At 40.5% G+C, this 26,050-nt stretch overlaps 1 protein-coding gene across 2 annotated transcripts in view; it reads right to left on the minus strand.

Moving 5' to 3' along the window:
- Positions 1-26,050, minus strand: part of BAIAP2L1 (BAR/IMD domain containing adaptor protein 2 like 1) — a 69,368-nt gene that overhangs the window by 43,129 nt on the left and 189 nt on the right. For both annotated transcript variants that reach the window (XM_034669809.1, XM_019808272.2), the window contains exon 2: positions 22,407-22,493. In XM_034669809.1, coding sequence (XP_034525700.1) covers positions 22,407-22,493 — 87 coding nt within the window. The remainder of the gene's footprint in view (positions 1-22,406; positions 22,494-26,050) is intronic.

Raw genomic sequence — 26,050 nt, forward strand, 5'->3', positions numbered from 1 at the left:
ATTTGGGTTCAAGCCATGATCTCAGGGTTGTGAGACTGAGCCCCGAGTTGGGCTCTGCACTGGGTGTGGAGCATGCTTAAGATTCTGTCTCCCTCTTTCCTCCTCCCCCCTCTCTAAAATTAAAAACTGGTCTGTAAAAGACACTCTTAAAATAATTAGAAGACGAGGAAGACTAGGAGAAAATATTTGCAACGCATATATCTGATAAAGAACTTGTATTCAAAATATTCATAAAGAACCATTAAAAAAATAAGAAAACTCAATTAAAGTATTAACAAAAGATCTAAACAGACACCTTACCAAAAAAGATATACAGATGGTAAATAAGCATGTGAAAAGATGCTTCGCATCATATACCATTAGGAAATTGCAAATCTAAGTAACGAGACACCACTACACACCTATCAGAATGGCTAAAATCCAGAAAACTGACAACTCCAAATGCTGAGAATGTGGAGCAACAGGAACTCTCGTTCATTGCTGGTAGTAATGCAGAACGGGACAGCCACTTTGCAAGACAGTGTGGTAGTTTCTTACAAAGGTACACAGTCTTAACATTCAATCCAGTAATTGTGCTCCTAGGTATTTACCCAAATGACTTGAAATCTTTTGTTCACAGAAAAACCTGTACATGAATGTTAATGGCAGCTTTTTCATAGTGCCAAAACTTGGAAGCAACCAAGATGAATGGATAAACTATAGTGCATGTGTACAACCGAGTATTATTCAGGATAAAAAAGAAACAAGCTATTAAGCCACAAAAGGACATGGCGCAAGCTTAAATGCATACTGCTTAGTGAAAGAAGCCAGTCTGAAAAGACTTCATGCTATAAAATCCCAAATAAATGACATTCTGGAAAAGGCTAAACTACACAGATGATCAAAAGATCAGTGGTTGCCAAGGAGGGTGTGTGTGGGGGGGAAACTGTAATGGTAGACATATGTCATTAAACATTTGTCAAAACTCATGTTAACACAAACAATGAGCCATAAGGTAAACTATGGACTTTAGTTGATAACAATGTATCGATACTGGTTCCTGAGTGGGGGAAAGAGGAGTCTGTAGGAACTCTGGGTAAGATCTGCTCAATTTTCTATAAACCTAAAACTGCTCTAAAAAAATAAATTTATCAAAAACAACACAAAACACCAAAACAGCTATCTGAAACTAGCAGTAATTAGGAACTAATGACCTGTTCAGAGGAAAACACGGGCAGTGTCTGAATGTTTCTGGAAGTTACTCGTGGACAAGAACTTCATCTTCTAACTCCCAGTCACCTGTGTGATGCCAGTGCCTGCCTGGCACATAATAGTCCTTAAAAGTATGATCGATAAATAAGTATATTGAACAAATGAGTGAAAGGTAATTGCAGGGGCGCCTGGGTGGCACAGCGGTTAAGCGTCTGCCCTTTGGCTCAGGGCATGATCCCGGCGTTATGGGATCGAGCCCCACATCAGGCTCCTCCACTATGAGCCTGCTTCTTCCTCTCCCACTCCCCCTGCTTGTGTTCCCTCTCTCTCTGGCTATCTCTATCTCTGTCAAATAAATANAAAAAAAAAAAATCTTTAAAAAAAAAAAAAAAAAGAAAGGTAATTGCAGTGAAAAAGAACATCAAGAGGTACAGTGAGGGCAGGGAAAGAAAACTCTGGCAAAAGTTTGAGCCACCACAAGGTAGTATCTGCAGCATTTGAATTTATTGCTCTACACACAGGCATTACAGAAATGCCTACAGGAAGAATGACTTCTGTTGAACCTGAATGCCTGGTCCCGGACTTGCCCTCCCCAACCCCCCTGTCCCACCCCTACACAACAACTGGTTTTATTTTTATTTTTTTAAAGATTTTATTTATTTATTCGACAGAGATAGAGACAGCCAGCGAGAGAGAGAACACAAGCAGGGGGAGTGGGAGAGGAAGAAGCAGGCTCATAGCAGAGGAGCCTGATGTGGGGCTCGATCCCATAACACCAGGATCACGCCCTGAGCCGAAGGCAGACGCTTAACCGCTGTGCCACCCAGGCGCCCCAACAACTGGTTTTAGATGGCAAGGCTTCTGGTGTGGCAGTAGAGGCGCCGGCTGCATCTGGACGGTGTGAGCACTCGGCATCCATCTGCAGGACTGTAAGCCCTGGAAGAACAAGCTCTCTCAGGCAGGGCTGGCTCCTGCGCAGGTGGGTTTCCATCCTTAGAGCCTTCAGGAGCAAATTCCTGGCAGCTTTTGTTTCCTATCACCAAGGTTTACTAACACACCGAGGTCTGGTCTCAGAGAATCTTGAGCCATAAAAATCCATTAAAGAAACCCCCCAAAAAACATAAAACAAGAGACATTTTTGTTTATAAAATTTTAATTCTGCCAAACAAGAAACTACAATACCAGACTATGTGGGTTCAGTGCTGGACACCTGGCAACCCAGGTTGTGAGGATTAAGTGTCCTGACAAGGGAAAGGTGCCAAGAGCAAGATGTACACTAAATACTCAGTGTTAGCTTCCCCAGCTTCCTAATTTCTGGTAAAAAGTGAGAAAGAAAGGGAAAGATAATGCAGAAAAGGAGGAAGTTGGTATAAACCACTTACTTTGGAAGTTTGGCATAAAAGAAAAGTGAAATACAAAGGTAGCGAGAGACAGCCATATTAAACAATTTTTTCAAGAAAGGGGTAACTTATAATAAGGTTTGAAGGAAGAATAAATGGAAACCAATAAACCCTGTATGACATATGAATTCTTAATTTATATATAAAAATGCTTTAAGAAGAAAATAATACTGTTATCCTTGCACAAGGACTTAAAATCTCAGTGGGAATTATCATTAGAAAACATTCTAGAGGGGCACCTGGGTGGCTCAGTTGGTTAAGCGTCTGCCTTCTGCTCAGGTCAAGATCCCAGGGTCCTGGGATTAAGACCCAGGGCAGGCTCCCTGCTCAGCAGGGAGTCTGCTTACCCCTCTTCCTTTGCCCCTCCCCCATCTACTGCTCTTTTTCTCTCAATAAAAATCTTCAAAATAAAAAAAATTTTAAAAAGAAAACATTCTAGATATTATAAACTCAAGTCTTTTCAGTGAGGCAGAGAACAAATGCATGTCTAATATCAGAAATCTATCCTGTCAACACTTAAGGTAAGACCTAGCAGAGAAGTCTCCTCTGAAAATTATAACCGAGTATTATGTAAAGGTAAGGGAAGATTCAGGGCTTAGGTGCTAATTCTGTCATTAGGATTGATAAACTGATTCAGGAAGCAAATTAAATGTTTACTACCCACTTCATTTTTGATTAGCAATTAAACTAATTTAGCCCACCTGTTGTACACAAGCACAGTCAAGGTAAAGCACAGGATTTGCAATGAAGGAAAAATATTTCCCAAGGTGGGTTTTAATGTACCACTCTTATTTTAGCTAAAAGGCTGACATTAATTTTAACTTATTCAAACTTATCAATTATATATCACATAGAAATAATTTATCAATTTTGCATCCATATACAGATTACAAGCAACTGTTTTCTTTACATGTGAATGTAAAAAACAGCATCAAAAGATTAAAAGTTCTCTACAAGCTATTATATTGAGGTGAGTTAACATTCATTATTCATCTTCCTTTTTCATCGATTAGTAGATCAAGGCTAAAATACAACCATTTTGACACTAACAAAAATGAAAGCAGGTGTATCATCAATAATGAATGAAGCCGACAACTAGTTATTCCATATGGTATCACTAATAAACTATAGGCATTTTCATGCAAGCCTAAAAAATGCTACATCTGAAATTTTTAAAAGTTCTTTAAAAATACCGAGACATGGGTGCACCTGAAATGTCCAACTTGATTTCAGCTTAGGTCACGATCTCAGGGTTTTGAGATCGAACCCCTGCTTAAGATTCTTTCTTTCCCTCTCCCTCTTCCCCCACTAAAAAAATAAAATAAAAAATTGAAACAGGACCCCAAAACACAAAGAGAGGACAATACATAAAGAAGGCACTAAGACTATTTCAGTTCAGAAACTGAGTAAAACCATCTTAAAAATTTTAAATAGGGATGCCTGGGTGGCTGACAGTTAAGCATCTGCCTTCTGTTCAGGTCACGATCCCAGGATCCCAGGGTCCCAGGGTCCCAGGGTCCCAGGGTCCCAGGGTCCCAGGGTCCCAGGGTCCCAGGGTCCCAGGGTCCCAGGGTCGAGTCCTGCATCAGGCTCCTTGCTCAGCGGGGAGCCTGCTTCTCCCTCTGCCTGCCCCTCCCCCTGCTTGTGCACTCTCTTGCTCTGACAGATACATAAAATCTTTTTAAAAATTTTTTAAGTGAAGGGGAGCCTGGGTGGCTCAGTTGATTAAGTGTCCAACTCTTGATTTTGTCTCAGGTCATGATCTCAGGATTGTTGAGTTCAGGCCCTGTGATGGAGCCTACTTTAAAAAAAAAAAAAAATTAAGTGAAGAATTTCTTTCAAAAGAACTAAGGGTTTTGGTTGCTTGCTTTAAGCAACCATTCTAATTGAACAAATTTAAAAACAGAATAAAACAGGCTACTGCTCCCAACTCTCAGATGGAAAGCCATTTATTCCTTTGATCTAAAAGCATATACCCCGTGTAGGTGTTGGGTGGTTTTATAACGATGTGAATTTGAGGTAGATTCCGCAAAATACAGAATCATTTTATTATGTCTCTTATTCCACAACTGAAACACAGAAAAGAGACTAACTGAACTTTTGCAGTTCCAATGCCGTCCTCACCTTCTACCTTAGAGGGAGGAGGACAAACACCAGCACACGACTCTAAGAGCCTCAGAGGACACAGCGGTTTGCAGGTATTGACTGAGTCCTTCCCTTGAGCCAAGTGTTGTGCTGCTTTACAGAGACGGCCTTATTCAGTCTTCACACCCCAAAAGGGAGTGCTGCTGTTACCTACACTGTACAGAGAAGGAAACTAAGGAATTAAGAGGTTAGATGATTTTCCCAAGTTCACATGAGAACTAAAAGGCAGCAGAGCTGGAATTAGAACTCATGTCTGACCCCAAGCCTGTGCTCTTAACTACTCTGCAGCCTCATTCAAATATGCAATGAGAAACCATGTAGAAGAGGAATTAGTTTCTCTACTGGGTGCCCAAGGACGGAATGATGCCCAGTGTATGTGAATTACAGGGAAAGGAATGTCTACTCAACACCGGCCAGGACACTTTAATTACTAGTGCTGCCTGAAAATGAACAGGCTACCTCTAGGGGGATGGGCAGTATCAGTGGGTGAGGGCTGGCCTGGTCCGTTGAAGCCATTTCAGCTCAGAGTGTTTAGGTCATGCAGGATGTAAAACCAAACTGGTGAGACTGACTCCCCAAGGCACCCCATGAAAATAAGCCCCGCCCCCCATACCTACCAAGGTACACACATAGGACCTAACTCCCAGTCAAACAGGGTGGTGGTCAATGGCTACCTGCTCCATGCACATGAACTTTGGAACTAAAAATGTTTTAGGAAAGGAACTTGGGAGGCACAAAAAGATGATTATCCATTACAATTATCATCTGTAAGATGGACATGTAAATAAACAGCCCCTCACAGGACCTGGCGAAACTCAAACAAGAAGACGGACGGGAGCACCTGACATGCTGTGATCCTCAGTAATTGCTGGTTTCCGACTGAGGGAAGCCACAGGGCATGGACTGTTAAGTATCAACGTCGTCGGGCAAGCGAAACAGGGCCCGACTAGTTCACAGGGATATAGAACTACATGTTCACGTAATGAACTCCAGACTCACATTTCCAGTGGCCGCCTCGACATTTCCACTTGGTGTAATAGGCATCCCAAACCCATTTAGAAGAAAACCCTGACACCCCCCGCCCCACCACACGCCCTTCTCCATACTTGACATCTAGCACAGAGCAAACTCCATTGTCTCCATCTTCAAACACAGTTCAAGCCACCATTCTTTCTCACCTGTGCTGGTATAACACCCTCCCAACCGGTCTCCCTGTTTCCATCCTCCTACACTCTATTCTTTGCACAGAAGCCACCAAGAAGCTTTTAAAATGTAAGTTAAACCAAGTCACGCTCGAGTTCAAAACATTCAGAGGCTCCCCACCCCCAAGTCAGATTAAAAGGCAACATTCTTACCAAGACCCATAAGGCCCTACCTGACCTGGCCCTGCCCTCACACCTGCTATACCTACAGACTCATCCCCTCCCAACAACACCAGACTGGCTTCCAAACCATGACCCAAGTTCACAAGGCCTCAGGAACTTTGCCCTTGCTGGGCTCCACTGGAATGATCTCCCCAGACATCTGCCTATGGAGCTCCCTCTCTACAGCATCTCCTTGACCACTCCCCCTAAACGGGTCCCATCCCACCCCTTTCCTCCATCACTCAGCACCTTACCTTGATACTACCGGCATATCAGACCTGTTCATTTGTCACCCACCAGAATGTAAGTTCCCAGACAGCAGGGACTTCTATGTATTCTCCCTAGTGTCTAACAACAATACCTACTAGATAGTAGATGCTCATTTATATTGTGATTTAAATGAGTGAAGAAAAACTACTGTAATTCCCTTAATTACTGAGTATTTGGTTTTATGTGCTTTTCAGAATACCATGGAATGACTCCCCGCCCCCCCGCCCCGATTTTTCACAAGAGCAAAGAAGAAACAAACTGATACCATAATGGTCACCCTCTGAGTCCCAGCACAGGGCCTCCATCCTGGTAATGTAAAGTAGTAAAATGTAGGCAGCCATCAAAACCAGTGAGTAAATTCAAAGAAACAAAAGTAGAATGCTAAATTTTAAAAAAGTGGTACACAAAATAGTTTATATAGTCACAGGTTTAATTATGTAAAAACAGACATTTGAAAATAATAAAGGTAGAAAATGTGTTTATTAGGTTTTCAGAAAGGTATTAATTTCTTGAAAGTGTATTTTAATACTCATTGTAAAATGAAGTACAGTTCTAAACTTCTTAAGAGGACCCATAAGTTATTTAAAATATTAATATGAAATGGGAAGGTAGGCAGGATTGCGTAGAAAAGTGAGAGATTAAAATACTTAATCACATACATGCGCATAGATGCAGAGGAGAGAGGCCTTAGTAATGTCAAAAGTTTCTACTGTTACACAAATGGGTGCTGCTGGCCATCAGGCATGGCTGAGTTATGAATGCCTGAGTCATACAGAGGTCAGCGTCACTGCATTCAAGAGTCACAGGAATAGACTTATTCTGGACTCTTATGAGTCCAGTTCTTAGCTCTAAAGGGCTTGCCATTCAATTTGCTCTGTAGTCATCTTTTAATTTTGTCTTTGAACCCATGCTCCTAAAATATTAGTCAGCTTTTAATAACTCAAACTCTTTCAGTCTTAATAATCCTAATTCTTATTTCGATTAGAAATGAGACATACCAACACAATCTGTAGCCTAGCACTCAAAGTAACAAGGCCTCAATTTTAATCTGTCCCCATTAAACCCATGATCCTCTCTCCATTAGTCCTAAATTCCAGGCAAACTGAAATACACCCCCCGCCCACACCAAACCGTTCCCTCCACTGGAAACCACCACCCTTTCTACCTCAATGCTGACCATCAGGTTGTTAGAGCACGCCCGATACTCAGGTTCCCCTCTACCTCCTTCACCCGGACTCAAGTGTAACCATCTCTTCCCATGAAATCCTGTAGCCTGTGTATCTTTTACTCTAGCACTCAGTCCTGTATTATAGGTATGTGTGTATATATATATTTTTTTTTCATAATGTCCCTTACTATGTTGTAGACACCTTGAAGGCAGGACCAAGTTTACGAATGGTGTAAATGATAGCTACACTTTTAACAGAGCCTAGAGAAACCTGGTTCATAGAGTTAGAATGGAAGAAGCCCAATACCCTTATCTGACACACTCATTCAATCAACAAACCTTTCTAAGCTCATCCTAGAGTTTATCCACTTCTCACATTCCTTACATGCCCCCCCCCCGCCCCCACTGCAGGAGACACTGCTGAATGGTGGTCAGGACACTTCCCCCAGCGCCAGAATCCTTTTGGAGACTCTGTTGGAAGCATGATCATCACAGCTCCTTTTCAGTTTTACGGAGGGACCTGTCCCAAGGCCACTTTCTATACCAAATCAAATTCTGGCTTCTGGTTTCTTCTTTCCACTGGATTTAAGGAATAATGCGCAGGGGATCTAAATCCTTCTGTCACATGCCAGTCTTCCAGATTTCAGACTACTTTCATGATTTGTTCCCTACATAAAAACCCAACTTCTGTGGGGCTGTCTTTAAGGACTACAAAATCACAAATTCAGACTTAAGTATACGGTTTTAAAAGCTGTGCTGCACATGAGCTCCCTCAGTCTAGGGAAGCCCTCCACTCTCCATGAGATCAAAAGACCCCCAGCTTCACCCCTAACTAGTTGTGTGAAGTCTGATAAGTTACTTAAGCTAAGCTTCTGTTTTCTTGTCCACAAAATGGAAATAATATCCCCACCTCAGAGGGCTCTTGTGAGAATTAAATGAGACTTCTGAATTCTGAACTTCGTGACCACCAACAAAATTCATTTACTGTGCTGTTCACACTGGGTCAGGGCCAACTAAAACTCTCCCCAGGTTATGGTGAGGTTAGGAGCGAGCACATGTGAGACGTGCTGTACAGCACAGAGCAGACTGTCTGAAAAATTTCTGACCACCTGGGGTCCTAAATCAGGTCTGCAGATTCCTGCTGAAAAGCTGAGAGGAATAAAGTCATACATAATTAGATGTTCACAACACTGCTGCTGGGCTGCCTGCATTTTCAAGGGGATCGGGAAGCATATGCAACCGGCCTCTTGAATTAATACAATGTTTACCATATTGTTTATAGTATGAATTAATTAGAATACCCTATACAGGCAACTTCTCAGAAAGAGCATACTTTTTTTTTTTAAGATTTCATTTATTTATTTGAGAGAGAGAGACAGCACGAGCGTGAGCACTTGAGCAGGGGGACGGGGAGAGGGAGGATCTCAAGCAGATTCTGTGTCGAGCATGGAGCCTGGTGTGGGGCTCATTCTCAGGAACCGAGATCATGACCTGAGCCCAAATCAAGAGTTGGATGTTCAACCAACTGAGCCACCCAAGTGCCCCACCTTTTTTGTTTTTTGTATGTCTGTATGGTAGAATACACATAACACAAATTTATCAGTGGCAACACTCAGTACATTCACAATGTTGTACAACTGTTACCACTATCCAGTTCAAAAGCATTTTCACCCCTCGAAAAGGAGATGTTGTATCCATTAGCAATCATTCCTCATCCATCCCTCCCTCAGCCCACAGCAACCACCAATCCAATTTCTGTCTCTCATGAATTTGTTGACTCTGGAAATTTCATATAAATGAAATCATGTGATATGTGGTCTTATCTGGCTTTTTTCACTTAGCATGTTTTCAGGGTTCACCCACATTGTCACATGTATCAGTACTTCATTCTTTTCCATGACTATATACTATTCCATTATAATGATATACTACATTTTGTTTATCAGCTGCTGGGCATTTGGGTTGTTTCTACCTTTGGGCTACCGTGAACATGCTGCTAAGATTCTGTGCAGGCATGTTTCATTTTTCTTTACATATCTAAGGAATGGGACTGCTGGTTCACATAGTAACTACGTTAAAATTGTGAGGAACTGGCAGGCTCTTTCCCAACATAGGTGCTTCAGTTTACATTCCCATCAGCAATGTACAAAAGTTTCGATTTCTCTAAATTTTTGCCAACACTTGTTATTGTCTGTCTTTTAAATTAGAGCCACCCTGTTGGGCATGAAGTGGTATGTCACTGTGGTTATGATATGCATTTTCCTAACAGCTAACAATGTTGAGTATCTTTTCATGTGCTTATTGGCATCCTTACTTTTAATAATTTTGTTAAGTCATTTGGAACAGGAAAGAGTACCTAAGGAAGTGTATTTATTCCCAAATGGCTAAAGATAAAAAACCGTCAGCATCCCATTTGTACTAACAAAGAACCTATCCCAAACCCCACACCATGGCTATCACTTTCCACCCTGGCATCACAGTCGGCTTGGGCATGTCTGTCTGGCAGGGTCAAGCCAAGCCCCTTTCCCATCATGATTCTAACTACACCGATCTTTGGCATATCCCTCTCCCTTTTATTTACTTATCCTCCTTCCTCAACCTGTCACAGGGGTCACACCCTTTTTGCTGTTTCCTGTCTATCTGACCGGAGCTGCTTTTTCTTGGCACGCTGTAAAGTCGATTCCCCTCCTCTATTTGTGTATTAGAACTTAGTGAGTTTGTTTCGGCACATAACTTTAAGCCTAGCACAGTGCCATGAACAGAGTAAGACATCTTCCAGCATTTGTAAGAGAATGTGAATAGCCCCTCAACAATGATGGCGGTGGTGGTGAAGCAAAGCCCCCTGGGTCATCTGAGCCACTGCCTCTCACCGTGACCTGTGTAGCTGCTGTGGCCCCCTGACCAGCTGTTCTTTGGCTATGGCTGAGAGCGTGAGAACGGGGATTCCTATACTCTTCTCCATCTTGAGAGCACACACGATATCTTTCAAGACGAAGATGACCAATTTGAATAACTGTGAAAACTGGGTTTAAACAAAATAATTTTCTCTTCACATACTTCAAAATTCAAAAATTTACGAGAATGGGTAAGTATAATAGAGTTATGAAAAACAGGGAATGATGTTTCAGATTTACATTCAGGACGTGCCCACCATGCAATCAGGAAGCATTATATGTTAAACTGACTAATCTTGATTTGACAACTTAGTTCTTACGTCTCTAGTTTTTACTAATTATAGCACTTCATTTGCACATATAACTACCTCAAAGCTAAGAAAAAGAATGGTTTTCTTATAACAATTTTTGTAAGGAAGACAATTTACAATACAGAATCTCCTCTTAAAGTTTTAGGAATTTATACAGAAACCAATATTCCTATGATATGGGGACTTAAATGGAGGTGCGTACATAGACGTTATATAAATTATTTATAAATTATAAGCCTATCTTTCTCTATAATTACTACAGCTAAGATCTTTCTTGCTCCCAAAGGGACAAACACATATTGAGTGAGCATTTGCCACCTGAAAATTGAAATGGCAAAAGTCATTTGCAAAGTCCAAAGGCATTTGTCACATGTACAATTCCAGGACAAACAATCTTTTTCCAAATCCCAAACTGAAATTAAACAATAAAAATAATAAACAGTCATGTTATAAATGCTCTGAAGCACAAAACAGAAAATCCTGATAATAACTGATGAAAACACAAAACGGAGACTCATACGTATTGAATCAGTTTTAGATTACATGATGCTTCACTATTTAACACAACCTTTTATCTGCCAAACCATAACAAGGATAGGATAATCTTGACTGCCATAAAATACAGCAAGTCAGAAAAAAACACGCCTTTTTGATATATAGAAAATTAAATCACATAGCTGGCAGACTGCCTGGGATCCAGTTAACTAGCCATTAACCAACTGGGTGACCTTTGCAAGTTAGTCACTCCCTTTGAACCCCAGTGTCCTCATCTGCAAAATGGAAATAATTATAATAGTACACACTGCAGAGAGCTATCATGATGAGTATGGAAGTTAGTATTCGTAAGGTACTTAAAACAGCAGCTGGCATATAGCAGGTACGATGTTAAGCAAATAAAATTCTCTATTGATTGTTTCCTATTTTTGTGGGAAGATTTTAATCTCTTTAAAGTAAGCCTAACCTGAAACTAAAAGATGAGGGATTTTGGTGAAAAATAACTGCTCTGGGTCTCCTGGGTGGCTCAGTTGGTTAAGGGTCTGACTCTTGGCTTCTGCTCAGTTCATGATCTCAGGGTTGTGGGATCAAGGCCCGCATCCCGGCCCCACTCAGCAGGGAATCTGCCTCCCCTCTCTTCCTCCTTCTGCCCCTCCCCCTGCTCTCTCTCTCTCTCTAAAAAATAGAAATCTTAAAAAAAAAAAAAATAACTGCTTTGGCTCGACTTAGCTCTCTCATCAATTCTGGTATCAATTATTTTACTTTATCTAGACCTTAGAAATATACTTGCAATATTTTTGTAAATTCATAACATTTCTTTAAAGATTTTTCAGCTACTTTTTTCTGTTATTTTTAAGACCTAAGACTGATTCTGAGTATCAACAAAACTATAACAAATGTATTTCTTAAAGTTGCATGACCTAAAAAAATAAAAATAAAAAATAAATTACATAACTATAAACATTCTATCAATAACAAAAGAAAACCTGTGATTTTGTAGGTTAGTTGGTGATAAGGAGATAAACTGGGCACAAAACAGAAGATTTTAAGAAACGGGGCCAAACAAATTAATAAATGATTCAAAATAATGGAAAAGCTAACTAAACGGGAACAAAATAACAGTCTAAATTTATGTAACGTTGAGCTGTAAGAACCTCAAAGCAAATCTGTGAATTCCCCAAAGAAAGTCTCCCGTTATTTCTTGAGAAATAAATGAGAATGAACTTTATTTTCCATGCTTAAAAAATGAAAAAACCATTTCAAACTTTGTTTTAAATATTCTGCCAAAACATTTTCTTCTATTTTTGTTTTCCCTTTCTACTTTCTTCAATATTTTCTAAGTTTTTAAAATAAACATTGTTTGACTTAGGGACAAAACTGGAAGTTTTACACACATTTCAGTTTCCTCTCAAATGAGTACTGTTCCTGAGGGAACTGTGTACACGTGATAAAGATTAATGTGTGCACTGCAAGTACACACCCTGAAAATGAATTCTTCATGTGACTTATTATTTAACAATTAAACACAGTGGATTAAAATATCTCACCTACCAATCCTGACTACTGAGCTCTGGTTTCTGGCTGTTTGTTAGTTCCTCCCAACAAGGCAAAGTGGTGGTGCTCTTGCGCTCCTACTGCTGTGGTTGGTAATGGATGTTAAAGCCCAGCACTTAGCAGGTGGTAAGGAACTGCTTTTTCTTTGGAGAATGGCCTTTAAAAGGCAGGTTGTAAGTAGTATGGGATTTGTGGGACAAACTTCTCTGTTGCATCCACTCAACTTTGCCACACTAGCCTCAAAGAAGCCACAGACGACACCTGAGAAAGTGGGTGTGGTCAGGTTCCAATAAAATTATATTTACAAATAAGTGCTGGCCAGCCCTCTGACTCTGGTTTGCTCACCCCTGCAGTTAGTTAGCACAACTGATAAAAGGTGATACTTTAGCAAAATGAATTTGAAAGAGACTTCAAAATATATGCTAATTCTTATTGTAATCTTCAAGTGATGTAGATCATTTAACATAAAAATGACTAAAATTTGGTATTTCTCTTGAATCATTAATATTTTACTTTCAATTGCAGTTGGAAAAAAGCAAGACACATTTTCTGAGTATTCTCTACAACAGGAGAACAGACTTTTCATAAAGAGCCTTTCATTTTCAAGAGAAAATGACCAAGATATGACTTTTTTGGGGGAAGGATGTGTATCTGGCAGATTTACAGAAAATTAAAAATTGCTATTATTTCTCAAGTTTCAGACAGAGTAACTTACAAATTTTGGATATTTACATTAAAATATTTTCCATAAAGTCTGAGTCACTTCACCCTGCAAATCTTGCATAATACCTTTGTTCATATGGATAAAACAGAAAATAGGCATTTTTTACGGCTTTGTAAATTCTAAGTGTTTTACAAGAATTTTATCAATGGTAAGTCATCTTACACCAGCTATTTTTATTTTCTAAGAAGTAAACTATATTATTTAAATATATTTAAATCACAGAAGTCCCACCATTGCTTGGCATTTCTCCTTTTCATTTCTTGGTGACTTCCAGTGGCGACAAAACTTTTACACCCTCCACAGACGTTACCCCAACATAAGAAGAGAACTGTAAGATGATAATAAAACCCTTAAAAAGAGAAAGATTCTTTCATGAATCAGACTCAAGAGGCACAATAATAGCACCAACAGAATTAGCCCCTCAAGAACTTCAAACAAACTACTGCACAGATAATAAAAGGAATCAAAACATAAAAACAAAACCCAAATTAAAAGTTAATTTGCAAAATCAACAGTAAAAAGACAACCCAATTAAAAATGGGCAAAGGATGGGGCGCCTAGGTGACTCAGTCAGTTAAGCCTCTGCCTTTGGCTCAGGTCACGATCCCAGGGTCCTGGGATGGAGTCCCACATTGGGCTCCTTGCTTATTGGGAGACTGCTTCTCCCTCTGCCTGCTGCTCCGCCCGCTTGTGCTCACGTGTTCCCTCTCTCTGATAAAATCTTAAAAAAAAAAATGGGGGGGGAGGGCAAAGGATCTGAATAGACATTTCTCCAAAGAAGATACACAATGGAAGAAGATACACAATGGCCAGTAAGAACATGAAAATATGCTCGACATCCTTAGTCACTAGGGAAATGTAAATCAAAACCCAAGTGAGATATTACTTCGTATTTTCTAGGATGGCTATAATAAAAAAGACAGTAACTGCTAACAAGGATGTGGAGAAACTGAACACTCACACACTGCTTGTGGGAATGTAAAACGGTGCATTCATTTTGAAAAACAGCTTGGCACCTCTTGAAAAGGTTAGAGTTACTGTATGAGCCAGGAATTGCACTCCTAACTGTACACTTAAGAAAGACATGTACACACAAATTTGTACACAAATGTTCACAGCAGCATTATTTCTACCAGTTAAGACAGAAACAACTCAGGTATACACCAACTGATAAATGGATAAATAAAACATTGCATACCTATACAATATTATCCATCCATTAAAAGAAAAGAAGTACTCACACATGCTACAATGTGAACGAATCCTGAAATCAGTACACTAAGTGAAAGAAACCCGTCACAAAAGATCACATATTGTAGGATTCCACTTATAGGAAACTATTCAATATAACCAAATCTTTAGAGATAAAATAATTAATCACTGCATATGGCTGGAGTTGGGGGTGAATGGAAGTGACTGCTAGTGGTTATGGGATTTCTTTTAGGGTGATGAAAGTATTCTAAAGTTAACTGTGGTGATAATTAAAACTGTGAATATACTAAAATCCACTGAACTGTGTACACTTTAAATGTACTGTAGGTTAATTATATCTCAAAGCTATTATAAAAAATATGGCAAAAATTAATTTGTAGATTTCAAAAGAGCTAAATACAATTTAATAGTGATGAAAAATAGTCACTGGAGTTGAAAACTCAATGGAATCAAACAATCAGAAAATACAAATTTAAAAATACCATTTACAATAGAGGACAAAAACCACCATAAACAACTAAGGACGCATATGTAAAAATGTGCAAGACTTCTACAATTAAAAACACAAAACAGTGCTGACAGAAATTAAAGAAGTCCCAAATAAATTTTTTTAAAATGCCATCTTTGTGGATTAGAAGATTCAGTACTGTCGAGATGTCAAATCTTCCTAAATCTATCTACAGAGTTAATCTGTAGTCCAAATCCCAGGAGATTTTTTTTTTTTAGTGGAAATCGACAAACTGGTTCTAAAATATACGTAAACACAGGAGTCCTACAACAGCCAAGGCAATCTCGAGTAAGAGGGTCTGCTTGTTCTACGTGATGTCTACTACTAGATACCAGGACGCATTATGAAGCCACAGTGATTAAGACAGTGTGACACAGACAGCAAAGTGCAGTAGTTGTGCTGCCTCCTTGTTTCCCAGAGATAAACCCATGACATGTTACAAAAATGGATAACTGAAAGATAAAGTGCAGCAAAGAAATGAACAACAGTAACAACAAGAGTAAACAGAGTTGGGGTGCCTGGGTGGCTCAGTCAGTTAGGGGTCTGCCTTTGGCTCAGGTCATGATCCCAGTGGGATTGAGTCCCACATCGGGCTCCCTGGCTCAGTGGGGAGTCTGCTTCTCCCTCTGCCTGCTGTTCCCCTTGCTTGTGCTTCCTCTCTGACAAATAAATAAAATCTTAAAAAAAAAAAAAAGTAAAAGAAGTTAAAGAAGTAGCTGGCTGTGGGAATGCTGACACTGTGGTCGTTTGGGAGACTCTGGATGTGCAGCCACAAGAACGGAGTGAAGCCCAAACTTAGTAACAGTGAGCAAAGAAGTTGTGATGAAAAGAATGAAGATGTTTCAGAGAAAGGGACATCAAAGGAAACTTCACATTAAAAAACTTTTCGAGGATATCTCACCCCACTGAAATCACAAAGGATATAATGTTGGAAGCTGATGAGAGCTTAGGAGAAAGCATGACAATCTGCAAAAGGGTACGGAAGAGGCCTCTTCCATATCTTGAGTTACAGGAGGAGACAAGTGTCATTGAAACCACTCAAGCTTTTTTACAAATAAATATAAATGCTTTAATTACCAGTGTTTCTAATGCTTTAAATTACTGTGTACGACATAAATACTAGTTTTACTATTTTTTTCATTTCCCTATACACTTACAAATGAGACTAAGAGAATTTTTAGTGTTTTTGACAAACATTTTTAAAGGTCATGGGACAATTCTAATTGTCCCCATTGATTATTAAGAAGGCTTTCAATGCTTTTTTTTTTTTTTTAAAGATTTTATTTATTTATTTGACAGAGATAGAGACAGCCAGCGAGAGAGGGAACACAAGCAGGGGGAGTGGGAGAGGAAGAAGCGCTCATAGCGGAGGAGCCTGATGTGGGGCTCGATCCCACAACGCCGGGATCACGCCCTGAGCCAAAGGCAGACGCTTAACCAGTGTGCCACCCAGGCACCCTGCTTTCAATGCTTTTAACTTGCATGGTCATTTTTATGGTCCTGCACTGCCGTCTAAAATGAGGTCTGCAGGGCACCTGGGTGGCTCTCAGTTAAGTGTCTAACTTCAGCTGAAGTCATGATCTCAGAGTCCTGGGATCGAGCCCCGCATCAGGCTCTCTGCTCAGTGGCGAGTCTGCTTCTCCCTCTCTCTGATCTCTCTCAAATAAAATCTGAAAAAATAAAATACAAAATAAAATGAGGTCTGTATGTAAAATTAATGAATTAAATGTATCATTTAAGAATTTAGAAAAAGAATAACAGAGTAAACCCAAAGATAGTAGAAAGAAGAAAATAGAGGTAAGAGCATAGATTCATGAAATTGAAAACAAAGATACTGCGGAGAGAACTGAAAAACTGGTTCATGAATAATCAGGAATAATCAAGGAAACTGTATGTGCTTACACACTTACATCACCTACTCTAGCTCTACAGAAGAGAGTAATGTCAATAAAAAAAATTGTACTGTTTTTGAGTTCTCAAATATTTGTACATATATGAAGTGGCAACAGAGAGGCATCTTTCTGGTCTTTGAAACTTCAGAATCCACGAAGCACATTATCGCATCTCATCTTCAAACAACCCCGAAGGTGTTGCCGTCATCCCCTTTAGGCATGCCAACTGGCTTACAGACATGAAGTGTTGCCCAAAGTCACAAAGCTGACAGCAGCAAAGTAACCATGTAAACCACACTAAGCATCTCTTAGGTGTTGGGCAGCATGCTATCTGCCAGGGTCTCAGGGGAAAATAAAATTTAGCCTGGCCTCCTTGTCCTAGGTCACAGGATCTTTCTTGTGCTTCAGTTGGGGAGGGGGGGAAGCTCTATGACCCATGTGACACCGATGCCACCTACCGTACTCTCTAGGGTCACCAACTCTTATAATTGTTCTGTCTTGCTTGGCTGCAGAGCACATAGTCAGGGACCCAGGACCCAAAGAGGGTGCCCATGGAGGTTCTCCCCCCCGCCACGTGGAAGAAGCTGACCGCCAAGTTTACCCTTAGGGCCTATTAGCCACATCAAGGAAACACTGGGTTATTGCCTACCCTGCAGATCATGAAGGAAAAATCCATCCTTGAGGCTCCCGAGGACGAGATGAGGCAATGTATGAAGTACATGACACACGGCAGGCAGGCACTTAATGAGATTTGAGCCTCCATATGAAGCACAGCAGTACAAGTGCAAAAGTCAAGCAATACTTGTAAGAGCCATATATATGCTATGTTACTATATAACACATTTTACATATGTGTGTGTGTGTGTGTGTGTCTGTATGAACTTCTCTGTAATTTCCATCCTTCCTAACCCCGTAACATAACATCCGGCATTTATGGTCAGCACCCTAGTGAAACCACCACCCTTTCCAAGGGGACCAGTGACATCTAATCACCACAACTGCAGCCTCTCTGCAGTCCTTAGCCACTGACACTCTGCTTCCTGCTCATCTCCCTCTTGAAAAGGTCTCCATCATGGGGTTCCCATCTTCTTCCTCTTCATTGGCCCCTTCTCGGCTGGTTGGCTCTTTTTCTCTTTGCCTCAGTGAAGTATGGTATAGTGCAGACACGAGGAACTCAGATTCTATGGTCGAACAACCTATTATCAACTGTGTGATCTAAAGCACACCCTTCCCTTCCAGGTCTTACCTGTAACAGATAGTGAAAGTGCCTACACCCAACTCATAGGGCCGTTGGGCGTATGAGATGAAATGACACCCATAGGGTGCTGCGCCCTGTGCCTGGCAGAGCCAGCACCTGACGTTTGCTATGAGGCATGCTGTATACGAGCATCCTCAAGGGAAGACAAGACCAGAAAAGAATACAGTGATGACAAAGTAGTTGTGTTAAAGTGGTAAAATTACAGGTGATGTTTTCTTCTCTGGTTCCCCAGTTTTCAAAAATGAGGCTGTGAGGTCACACAGACACATGGGCAGAGAGGAAGAAGAGAGGAGGAAAGAAAGGAAAGTAACTGAGGCAGAGAAAATGCACCTCAGAGTTCATGATTACAAGTCACCCAAAGGCTGAAAAGAAAAACAAAAGGGCAGAAAAACGGAAACTACCCCCCAAACCCCTAACTCTTCCTCTGTGCTTGGAGTCCCACTTCCCAAATAGGAATAGACTGTAAAGGATGGCTATGGTTTTCAGGAGAAAAAGCAAGTGTCCAGGAGAAGCAACAATCACAACGTATGAAGTATACACATGCTAGCGAAACCACACCCCATGTCGGAGAAAAACATAATCCCACTCAGAGACACAGAATGCCAGAAGCACTATGTAGCATGAGGCACAGCTAAAGCAAGGACATCTGTATAAGTCCTTTCCTTTCATTGAAAATTGCTGAAACAAGACCTTTGACACCAGAGCTGCCTGCCGACGTAGTGTCATCAGGTGTCCTCCTGACAGCTCTTCCCCTCAGAGGTATTCCTTGCCTAACCGTGCTAGGGAAAGCTCTCTGGCTGCAGGGTCATGAGACATGAGAGGATGAATGTGCTGGGGCTGCTTAGGAAAGGTTTCCTCCTTTGTAAAGGGCACAACTGAGAAGAAATTCCCCTTCCTGCTTTTGGATACAATGGGAAGAGAGAGGATGTGATGCCCAAGACTAGCAATGGCAGCCATCTTGGTACCAGGAGTTGGGCTTGAGGATGAGAAGACAGACAGAAGGAACCTGAGTTCTTAGTAATCATTACTTAATCAGGAATCTGCTAACTCCTGGCCTTCTTATGTGGGTTAATGAACTTCCTTAATGTCTAAGCCACTATTAATTGGGTATTTGTTACTTTTAGGCAAAAGCATCTTAAAATTATTCACAGAGCATTTGGTGAGCTGATGTGTTAAGAGGGACATCTAAATGGAAACACCCATAGCCAGGAATCAGAAATGGCACGGCTATAGCTCTGTCTGAATAGGCACCAATCCAAATGACAAGTATACAATAAGCAAAAGGTGAATCAACTTTCTTCTCCTCCAGCTTTTAGCTCCTTTTCCCCCCCTCTAAAGTGAGGAGCGAGACTGAAATGCTCAGTTCTGCCACTCTAATTAATACTCATAATACATTTGGCCAGGTTTTCCAAGTAGAATCCTCACAGCAAATTTCTATGAATTAGGTCAATATTTTACCTAGAGGATATTTTCTTCACCCACCTCCCAAAGTACAAAAGTATCAGAAAGAATATAACAGAAATTTCATGTAAAAAAGTATATAAAATAAGAAAGGCTGTCCTACAGCAACATTAAAAAAATATTTGAATTCAACATTAAAGTGAAAACTACTCTTGTAATCTCAGTTTTAGAAATAAGAATTCTTCAGTATCCCCTTCACTTCCTGAGCAAAATTTTTAAACTGAAAATTTTAAAACTATAGGATTTCTTGGGGATGGGGGGGGGGACGACACACAAAGGTTTTTCAGAGACAATACTTTTCAGGAATGAAAATTTTGAAATGATCCATGATCTTCACATATGAAAGGCCCTTCAGTTTTACCAGATGGGATTTATAATGTTTCATAATAAAGTTATGAATACCAACCCCAAAAGCCAGTAATTAGACAATAAAACCTTCTTGAAAAATGAGAAAAATAGAATCTACCTTAGGTCTCTTTCTTCTATGAATTGTTCATTAGTCTTTCATACAGGGAATTTAAACAAAATAAAAACCCAGGCACATGAAAAGAAGTTAAACAACAGGCCTCCAGAAGCAACGCTTGCTAGGGCAGCACATTATTGTGAAATTGCTGCAGATGAGCAGAAAATTACTAACTATATGACATGGTGAATATAAGCAAAAAGAACTTGAAACAAAAATAAAACACATTAAATTATTTCCATCCCCTCCAAATAAAACACATATCCACATGAAAGAAATTCTGCCACTGCAACATATTTTCCTCACTGAAACTGAAGAAGTTTTCAGCCCGTGTTTGCAACGACACGGTTGCTGTGGAAATAGCTGATTCAACGTTATGAACTCACAGCTGAATAAAGTAAGGTGTGGAACAGAAATCTTATTTAAACAGTAGCAAGAACCATAAAACATTAAAAAGGCAAACTGAATGATGGTGAATCAGAGCACCATATGGTTTAATGTAAGGGTCATACATTTTCCCGTGGCGCCTGACACAAATAGGATGTTTCTTTTTAATTTAATCCTATTTTTGGAAACCTCTAATCATCTCCATCATCGAAGTTTTACTATCTGCTTCTGTCTATACAATGCAGTGTGTATTTTATTAAACTGACTCTGCTAAAGACAGAGTTTCTAGGGTCCAGACCTTGTCAGAACACGTACAAATGGCAGCACCAACAGAACCCAAGTCAGGGTTTTGAAAAATGTCTGCATGTAACTAATTCTAGTAAACAGAGCAGTACGGACTTACTCATCACACGACATCACTTCAGGCTTAGGTTTCAAGACTCTTTACAAACTCCTCAAGAACCGAAGTTGTCAGAAAATGTTCCTGAGTGCCCAGTTCCACTTCACATCCTGCAGCCCAGCCCCCAACCCCAGCACTGTTATCACACCTTGAATTTGCTCCTCCACTTTTATGGGTCAGGCAAGAGTTCTCCAAGCAATCCTGAAAACCCTTAAGACACTTTTATATAGAAATGATGTGAATTATTTGAATCCTACAAGCCGCCCCACCCCCAGCTTCCCTTTCTGCTTTTTAATTGGAGGAACACTTTTCTTTAAATACCCACACTTTACCAATATTTTCCTCTGCTATTCTGAATGTTTCAAATTATGAGAAACATTTTGAAGCCAGAAATCCTACCCTTTGTAAAATACAACATATTCATTTAAAATAAAACATATTCTGGGGCGCCTGGGTGGTTTGGTTGGTTGAGCATCTATCTTCAGCTCAAGTCACGTACTCAGGGTCCTGGGACCGAGCCCTCCTGCATCAGGCTACCTGCTCAGAGGGGAGCCTGCTTCTCCTCTCCCTCTGCCCCTCCCCCGCTCATGCTCTCTCAAATAAAATCTTTAAAAAAAAAATAAAAATATAAATAAATAAAACATATTCATTCCTTACTCAAGATTTAGAAATGATGGTTATGTGGGGGGCTATTAGAAAAGGAAAAACAGCGACTTTTCCACCCTTAGGAGAGGGCACAGGGAACGGACTCTGTAAACAGAAACCCAGATTCCCTCGGCAGCTGGTGGTGCCGAGGGTGTGGCTGCCCTCTGCGTGCGCACAGGAGATCAATTCATACCAGCAAAACCGGAAAAATCACAACTGAGAGCAACTGTGGAAGCAGTGAGAGCCAAGAGCAGGACGTAAAGGAGTCTGACTTTCTGCTAGGTGAGTCACAGGAAACACTCCTGCCAGAGTCAGGAGGCCCGCCATGCCCATCTCCTTAAGAATGTAGGTCAAAGCTCCCTGGGCTTCATGCTCCAGGGATCCAAGGGGAAGGGCTAGGGCCTCAAGTTTAGAGGCAGAAGCCCAATTCCTAGGGAGCAGGGAGGCCAGCCACTGGCCTTGGCCTGCCCTCTAACTAAGCCTCTACTTTCGACAGACCACAGCAAACTCAGTCATTCCAGAAGTGAACACACTGGAGTACTGGGCTAGCTCTTCTTACTATTCTGGATTTGGGCCACTTTGTGTGTTCTTACAAGGGCTCACAGGAGGAAAGGCCCTGGAACCAGCTCGACTTGTGTTTGTATATAATGGACGGTCAGCTCACCCAGTTCTGTCGACACGGGAGACCCGGTAGCAATCTCACCAATCTTGGCAACTCCATCGTAGTAGGCTTTTCCCGCGAGGATCATAGCTAGACAAGCAAGGTGACACACAAAAGTCATCACTTAAGACAAAGAAAAGAGGAAGTGCCATGGAGGTTTGCTTTCAAATATCCCTCAGTCCCTTCTGGCTGCAGAAAGGTTTGGGTTGTGGCAAGGGTGGCTCTCAGAAGGCAGGGCTTGTGCTTAATAGCTATGCCAGGGCAGAGGTCCCTCCACTGTACTTCCAGAGGCCCCCACTCGGTGGAACAGCCTATAGGATCTTCACCTTAGACCAGACCTGGGGAACCTTCAACAGCAGGTTCTGGAAGTCCAGAAAAGGCCCTGCCTTCATCATGATGCCAGTTTCAGAGTGGATGTGTTTTCAACATCAAATTAGGGCTGCAAACTCATCCACTCCAGCAAGAAATCTTTTCTCAGATTACTCTACAGCTATACGGGTCTGCAACATTATTACTTAAAAGAACTTGTATGGCGTGGCCCAGGAACCTAGTCTTTCAATGGCTTTTCTACTTTTTCTATTGAAAAAGATATTTTGAGCCACAACCAATAATATATTTGTTGTTGGGGGAAAATATATGAAATTTGAAATACAAATCATTCTAAAAACATAACAGAATTACCTTAAAAATAACTGAAGGTTCTGTCCTCCCCCCGCTACCTTTTTGGCAAAGACAAGGGAAACTTTTATTTCTGTAGAAACTGGATTCTAATCATCTTAAAAATAGTATCTCTCCTTTCAAATTGATTCTGATGACTAAATTATAAGGTACAAAAATCTGTTTTTGATTTTTCTTTTCTTTTCCTTTCTTTTTCTTTGGGAAGGGGAATTGGGGGCAAGAGAGACCTGGGTTTGAATTCTACCTTTACTTCTAATGACATGACCTCCTTTGGCAAGGCAGCTATCCTTTCTGAAACAAAGGATGGTCATCTATAAAATGTCCTAATAGCATGAGCTATTAATACGGATTCCTTCACTTTACAACAAGCAGGCTTTTCAATAAGGGTGATTTTGAAGAAAATTTATTTTACTTCACTTCACTCAAAGACTAACTTTGAAGAATACAGAATTTTAGAGCTAAAAGAGCCCTTAGGAATCTCTAAGGTTCCTTTCCTTTTTACTATGAAGAAAACCAGAGGCCATACCAACTCCTTTGCCCCGATTTTATAACGGGTGTTGTTTTAAAATGGTGAATTAAAAAGGCATTTCAAGTACAAAAAGGGGGGAGGGTCACAGAACAAATTATGTACAAGTCCAGCTGAAGATATTACTGGCCAAAAAAGTAGTACTTTCATGGCAAATTCATCCATTTTAGCATTTCTTACTGAGTTAAAAAATTACAGAAGCTATGGCTTTTACTATATATGTGTACAAGTTTAACAACTGTAATGCTCTATTATACAGTTATTTCGTAAGTCTGAGAATAACCCTAAAGTATAATTGTAAAAAAGAACAATAACAAGTAGCATTTATGTGGACTTTCCAAGCCATTACTTAAGTTCATCTACCCAAGGATATGAAGATGTGGGTCAGTGGTATTATCACCCTGTTTCATGAAGGAGAGTGGAGTGGAGATATGCTGGGACATGCCCAAGGTCAGTGGCAGATCAGAGGGAGTGCATACAACTCCAGCTAAGGTCATTTCCTCAGTTCTAAATTATACTGCTTTTTGACTCTTCAATCTCAGCTAGAACTGAAAAAGAGAGGACTCCCCCTAAAAACAAGGTTGGTAGCCAATAAACTGTCAAGCTAATACATTCTATATTTTAATATGAAGATTTTAAAATGTAAGATACTGATAAGGCTGAAAAGCAGATTGGTGGGAGAATGGCATGCAGGTTTACGCCATATATATACACAAAATTTTTCGTTTGCATTCACAAATTACATTGAAATTTTTCATTAACTGATGACTTATGTTTAAAACTAACCTCAGAATGGTAAAATATCCTTGCTTTGACGATAAAGTAAACTTTGAAAACTATAATTTATCCAGAACTTAATAAAGAATCAAATAATATTCTCATAAATTTGCCATCCCCACTTTGTGAATATATTAAGAGATTTTCTATCACATTGTTTTAAGGAACAAAGCATATTTGTTCTATTTTAGTGGTTGACCAACTAATTCATCAATCTAATCTATATCTTACTAGATATTTTTTCCTTAAAATATGATTTCATTAGGTTACAATTCTGCTCAAAAACTTTTAATGGCCTCCACTCCCCATAGTGCAAGCCCATATTCCACAGAGTCCATGACAGATTTGCATAGTAATGGCCTTCAATAAACCACACCTCCCAGAATTCCCAGCCTTTGTGGTTCGTCTATACATTGATGGGTGGCTTGATCATGTGAATTGCCTTGGCCAATGGGGTGCCAGGAAGTTTAACTCCAACAGGGGTTTGCTCTTGGAAACAGCCTGCTATGTCCCTGGGAGGGAGGGAGCCCAGCACCCCCCAATGACCCCCATTGAGCCCCTGGGGGCTAGAGAACTGCACTGTCTTTACAGGACCTTGAGAAATAACAAACTATTGTTGTCTTAAGCCACCAAGTTTAGGGACACTCGATTATGTGACAATAGGTAACTGATGCTGCATTCAAATGCATTAATAACCTGACCCTACTCCACCTTGTATTTTACTATTCCCTAACAGCTTCCCACCCATGCCGGCGTGGATCTCAGATCTTGGCTTGGACACGGTCTTTTCTGCCTAAAACCTAACATCTGTCAGTTGCACAGCTCCTACAAGGTCCACTGCCTGCTCCATTCCCCACCAACCTTCACTACTCAAATTCCTGGACACTGCTCATTCTATGCTCTTTGTTAGCTGTGCATATTGTCCTGATTCATGACCTAAGTGTTGACTGCACATCCGGCATCCTCAAGTATGCTACAAATTCTTACCAAGGACTTCACAAATTCATCTCGATTTCTCAATGGCTTCAGTAAAAAACAGATGGCCTGCAAAAATACTGGAAATTCTTTAAAAGTGCAGAACAGTCCGTTTGGGGAGAAGCCTTGTTAGCAAGAGACTAAGCCGCTGCTGGCAGGTCCCCGAGTCACCTTATAAAACTGCCTCAGAGAGGCAGCAAGTGTTAGAGAGAAAAAAACAACAACAAAAAACCACTGCCAGTCCTGTCATGGTGATTTCCTTCACAGGGGCATCTAATGCAATGACTTTGTGCCCTTGTGACTAAGCAGTCATCAAGGGAGAGTCAGCAGTGCAAGAATTCTAAAACAAGTCTCCTTCTTGCTCTTTGAAGGGGTGAGGGGTTCAGAAGTCACTGATACTGCTTGGGGGATTAGAGAAATTCTTCAATATAAAGAGAATAATTCCTCTGCTATAAGATACTAACAAATATTTTAAGTACACGTTTCATATGTTATTAGTTCACAAAGAATCTGGTTTGCAAAGTGGAAAACATATTGACGGCAATGATATAAAATATTGAGTTGTGTCAATAACCATGATTTGGCCGTTAAAATGCGTCACTTATAACAGCCTATGATTCCATTTATTCATTTCAGATCCACTAATATCCTACCATTGCAAACTTCCACAGGATTAAATGTAAATAATTTC

Source organism: Ailuropoda melanoleuca, chromosome 10 (assembly GCF_002007445.2).
Source record: "Ailuropoda melanoleuca isolate Jingjing chromosome 10, ASM200744v2, whole genome shotgun sequence".
NCBI classification, from domain to species: domain Eukaryota; kingdom Metazoa; phylum Chordata; class Mammalia; order Carnivora; family Ursidae; genus Ailuropoda; species Ailuropoda melanoleuca.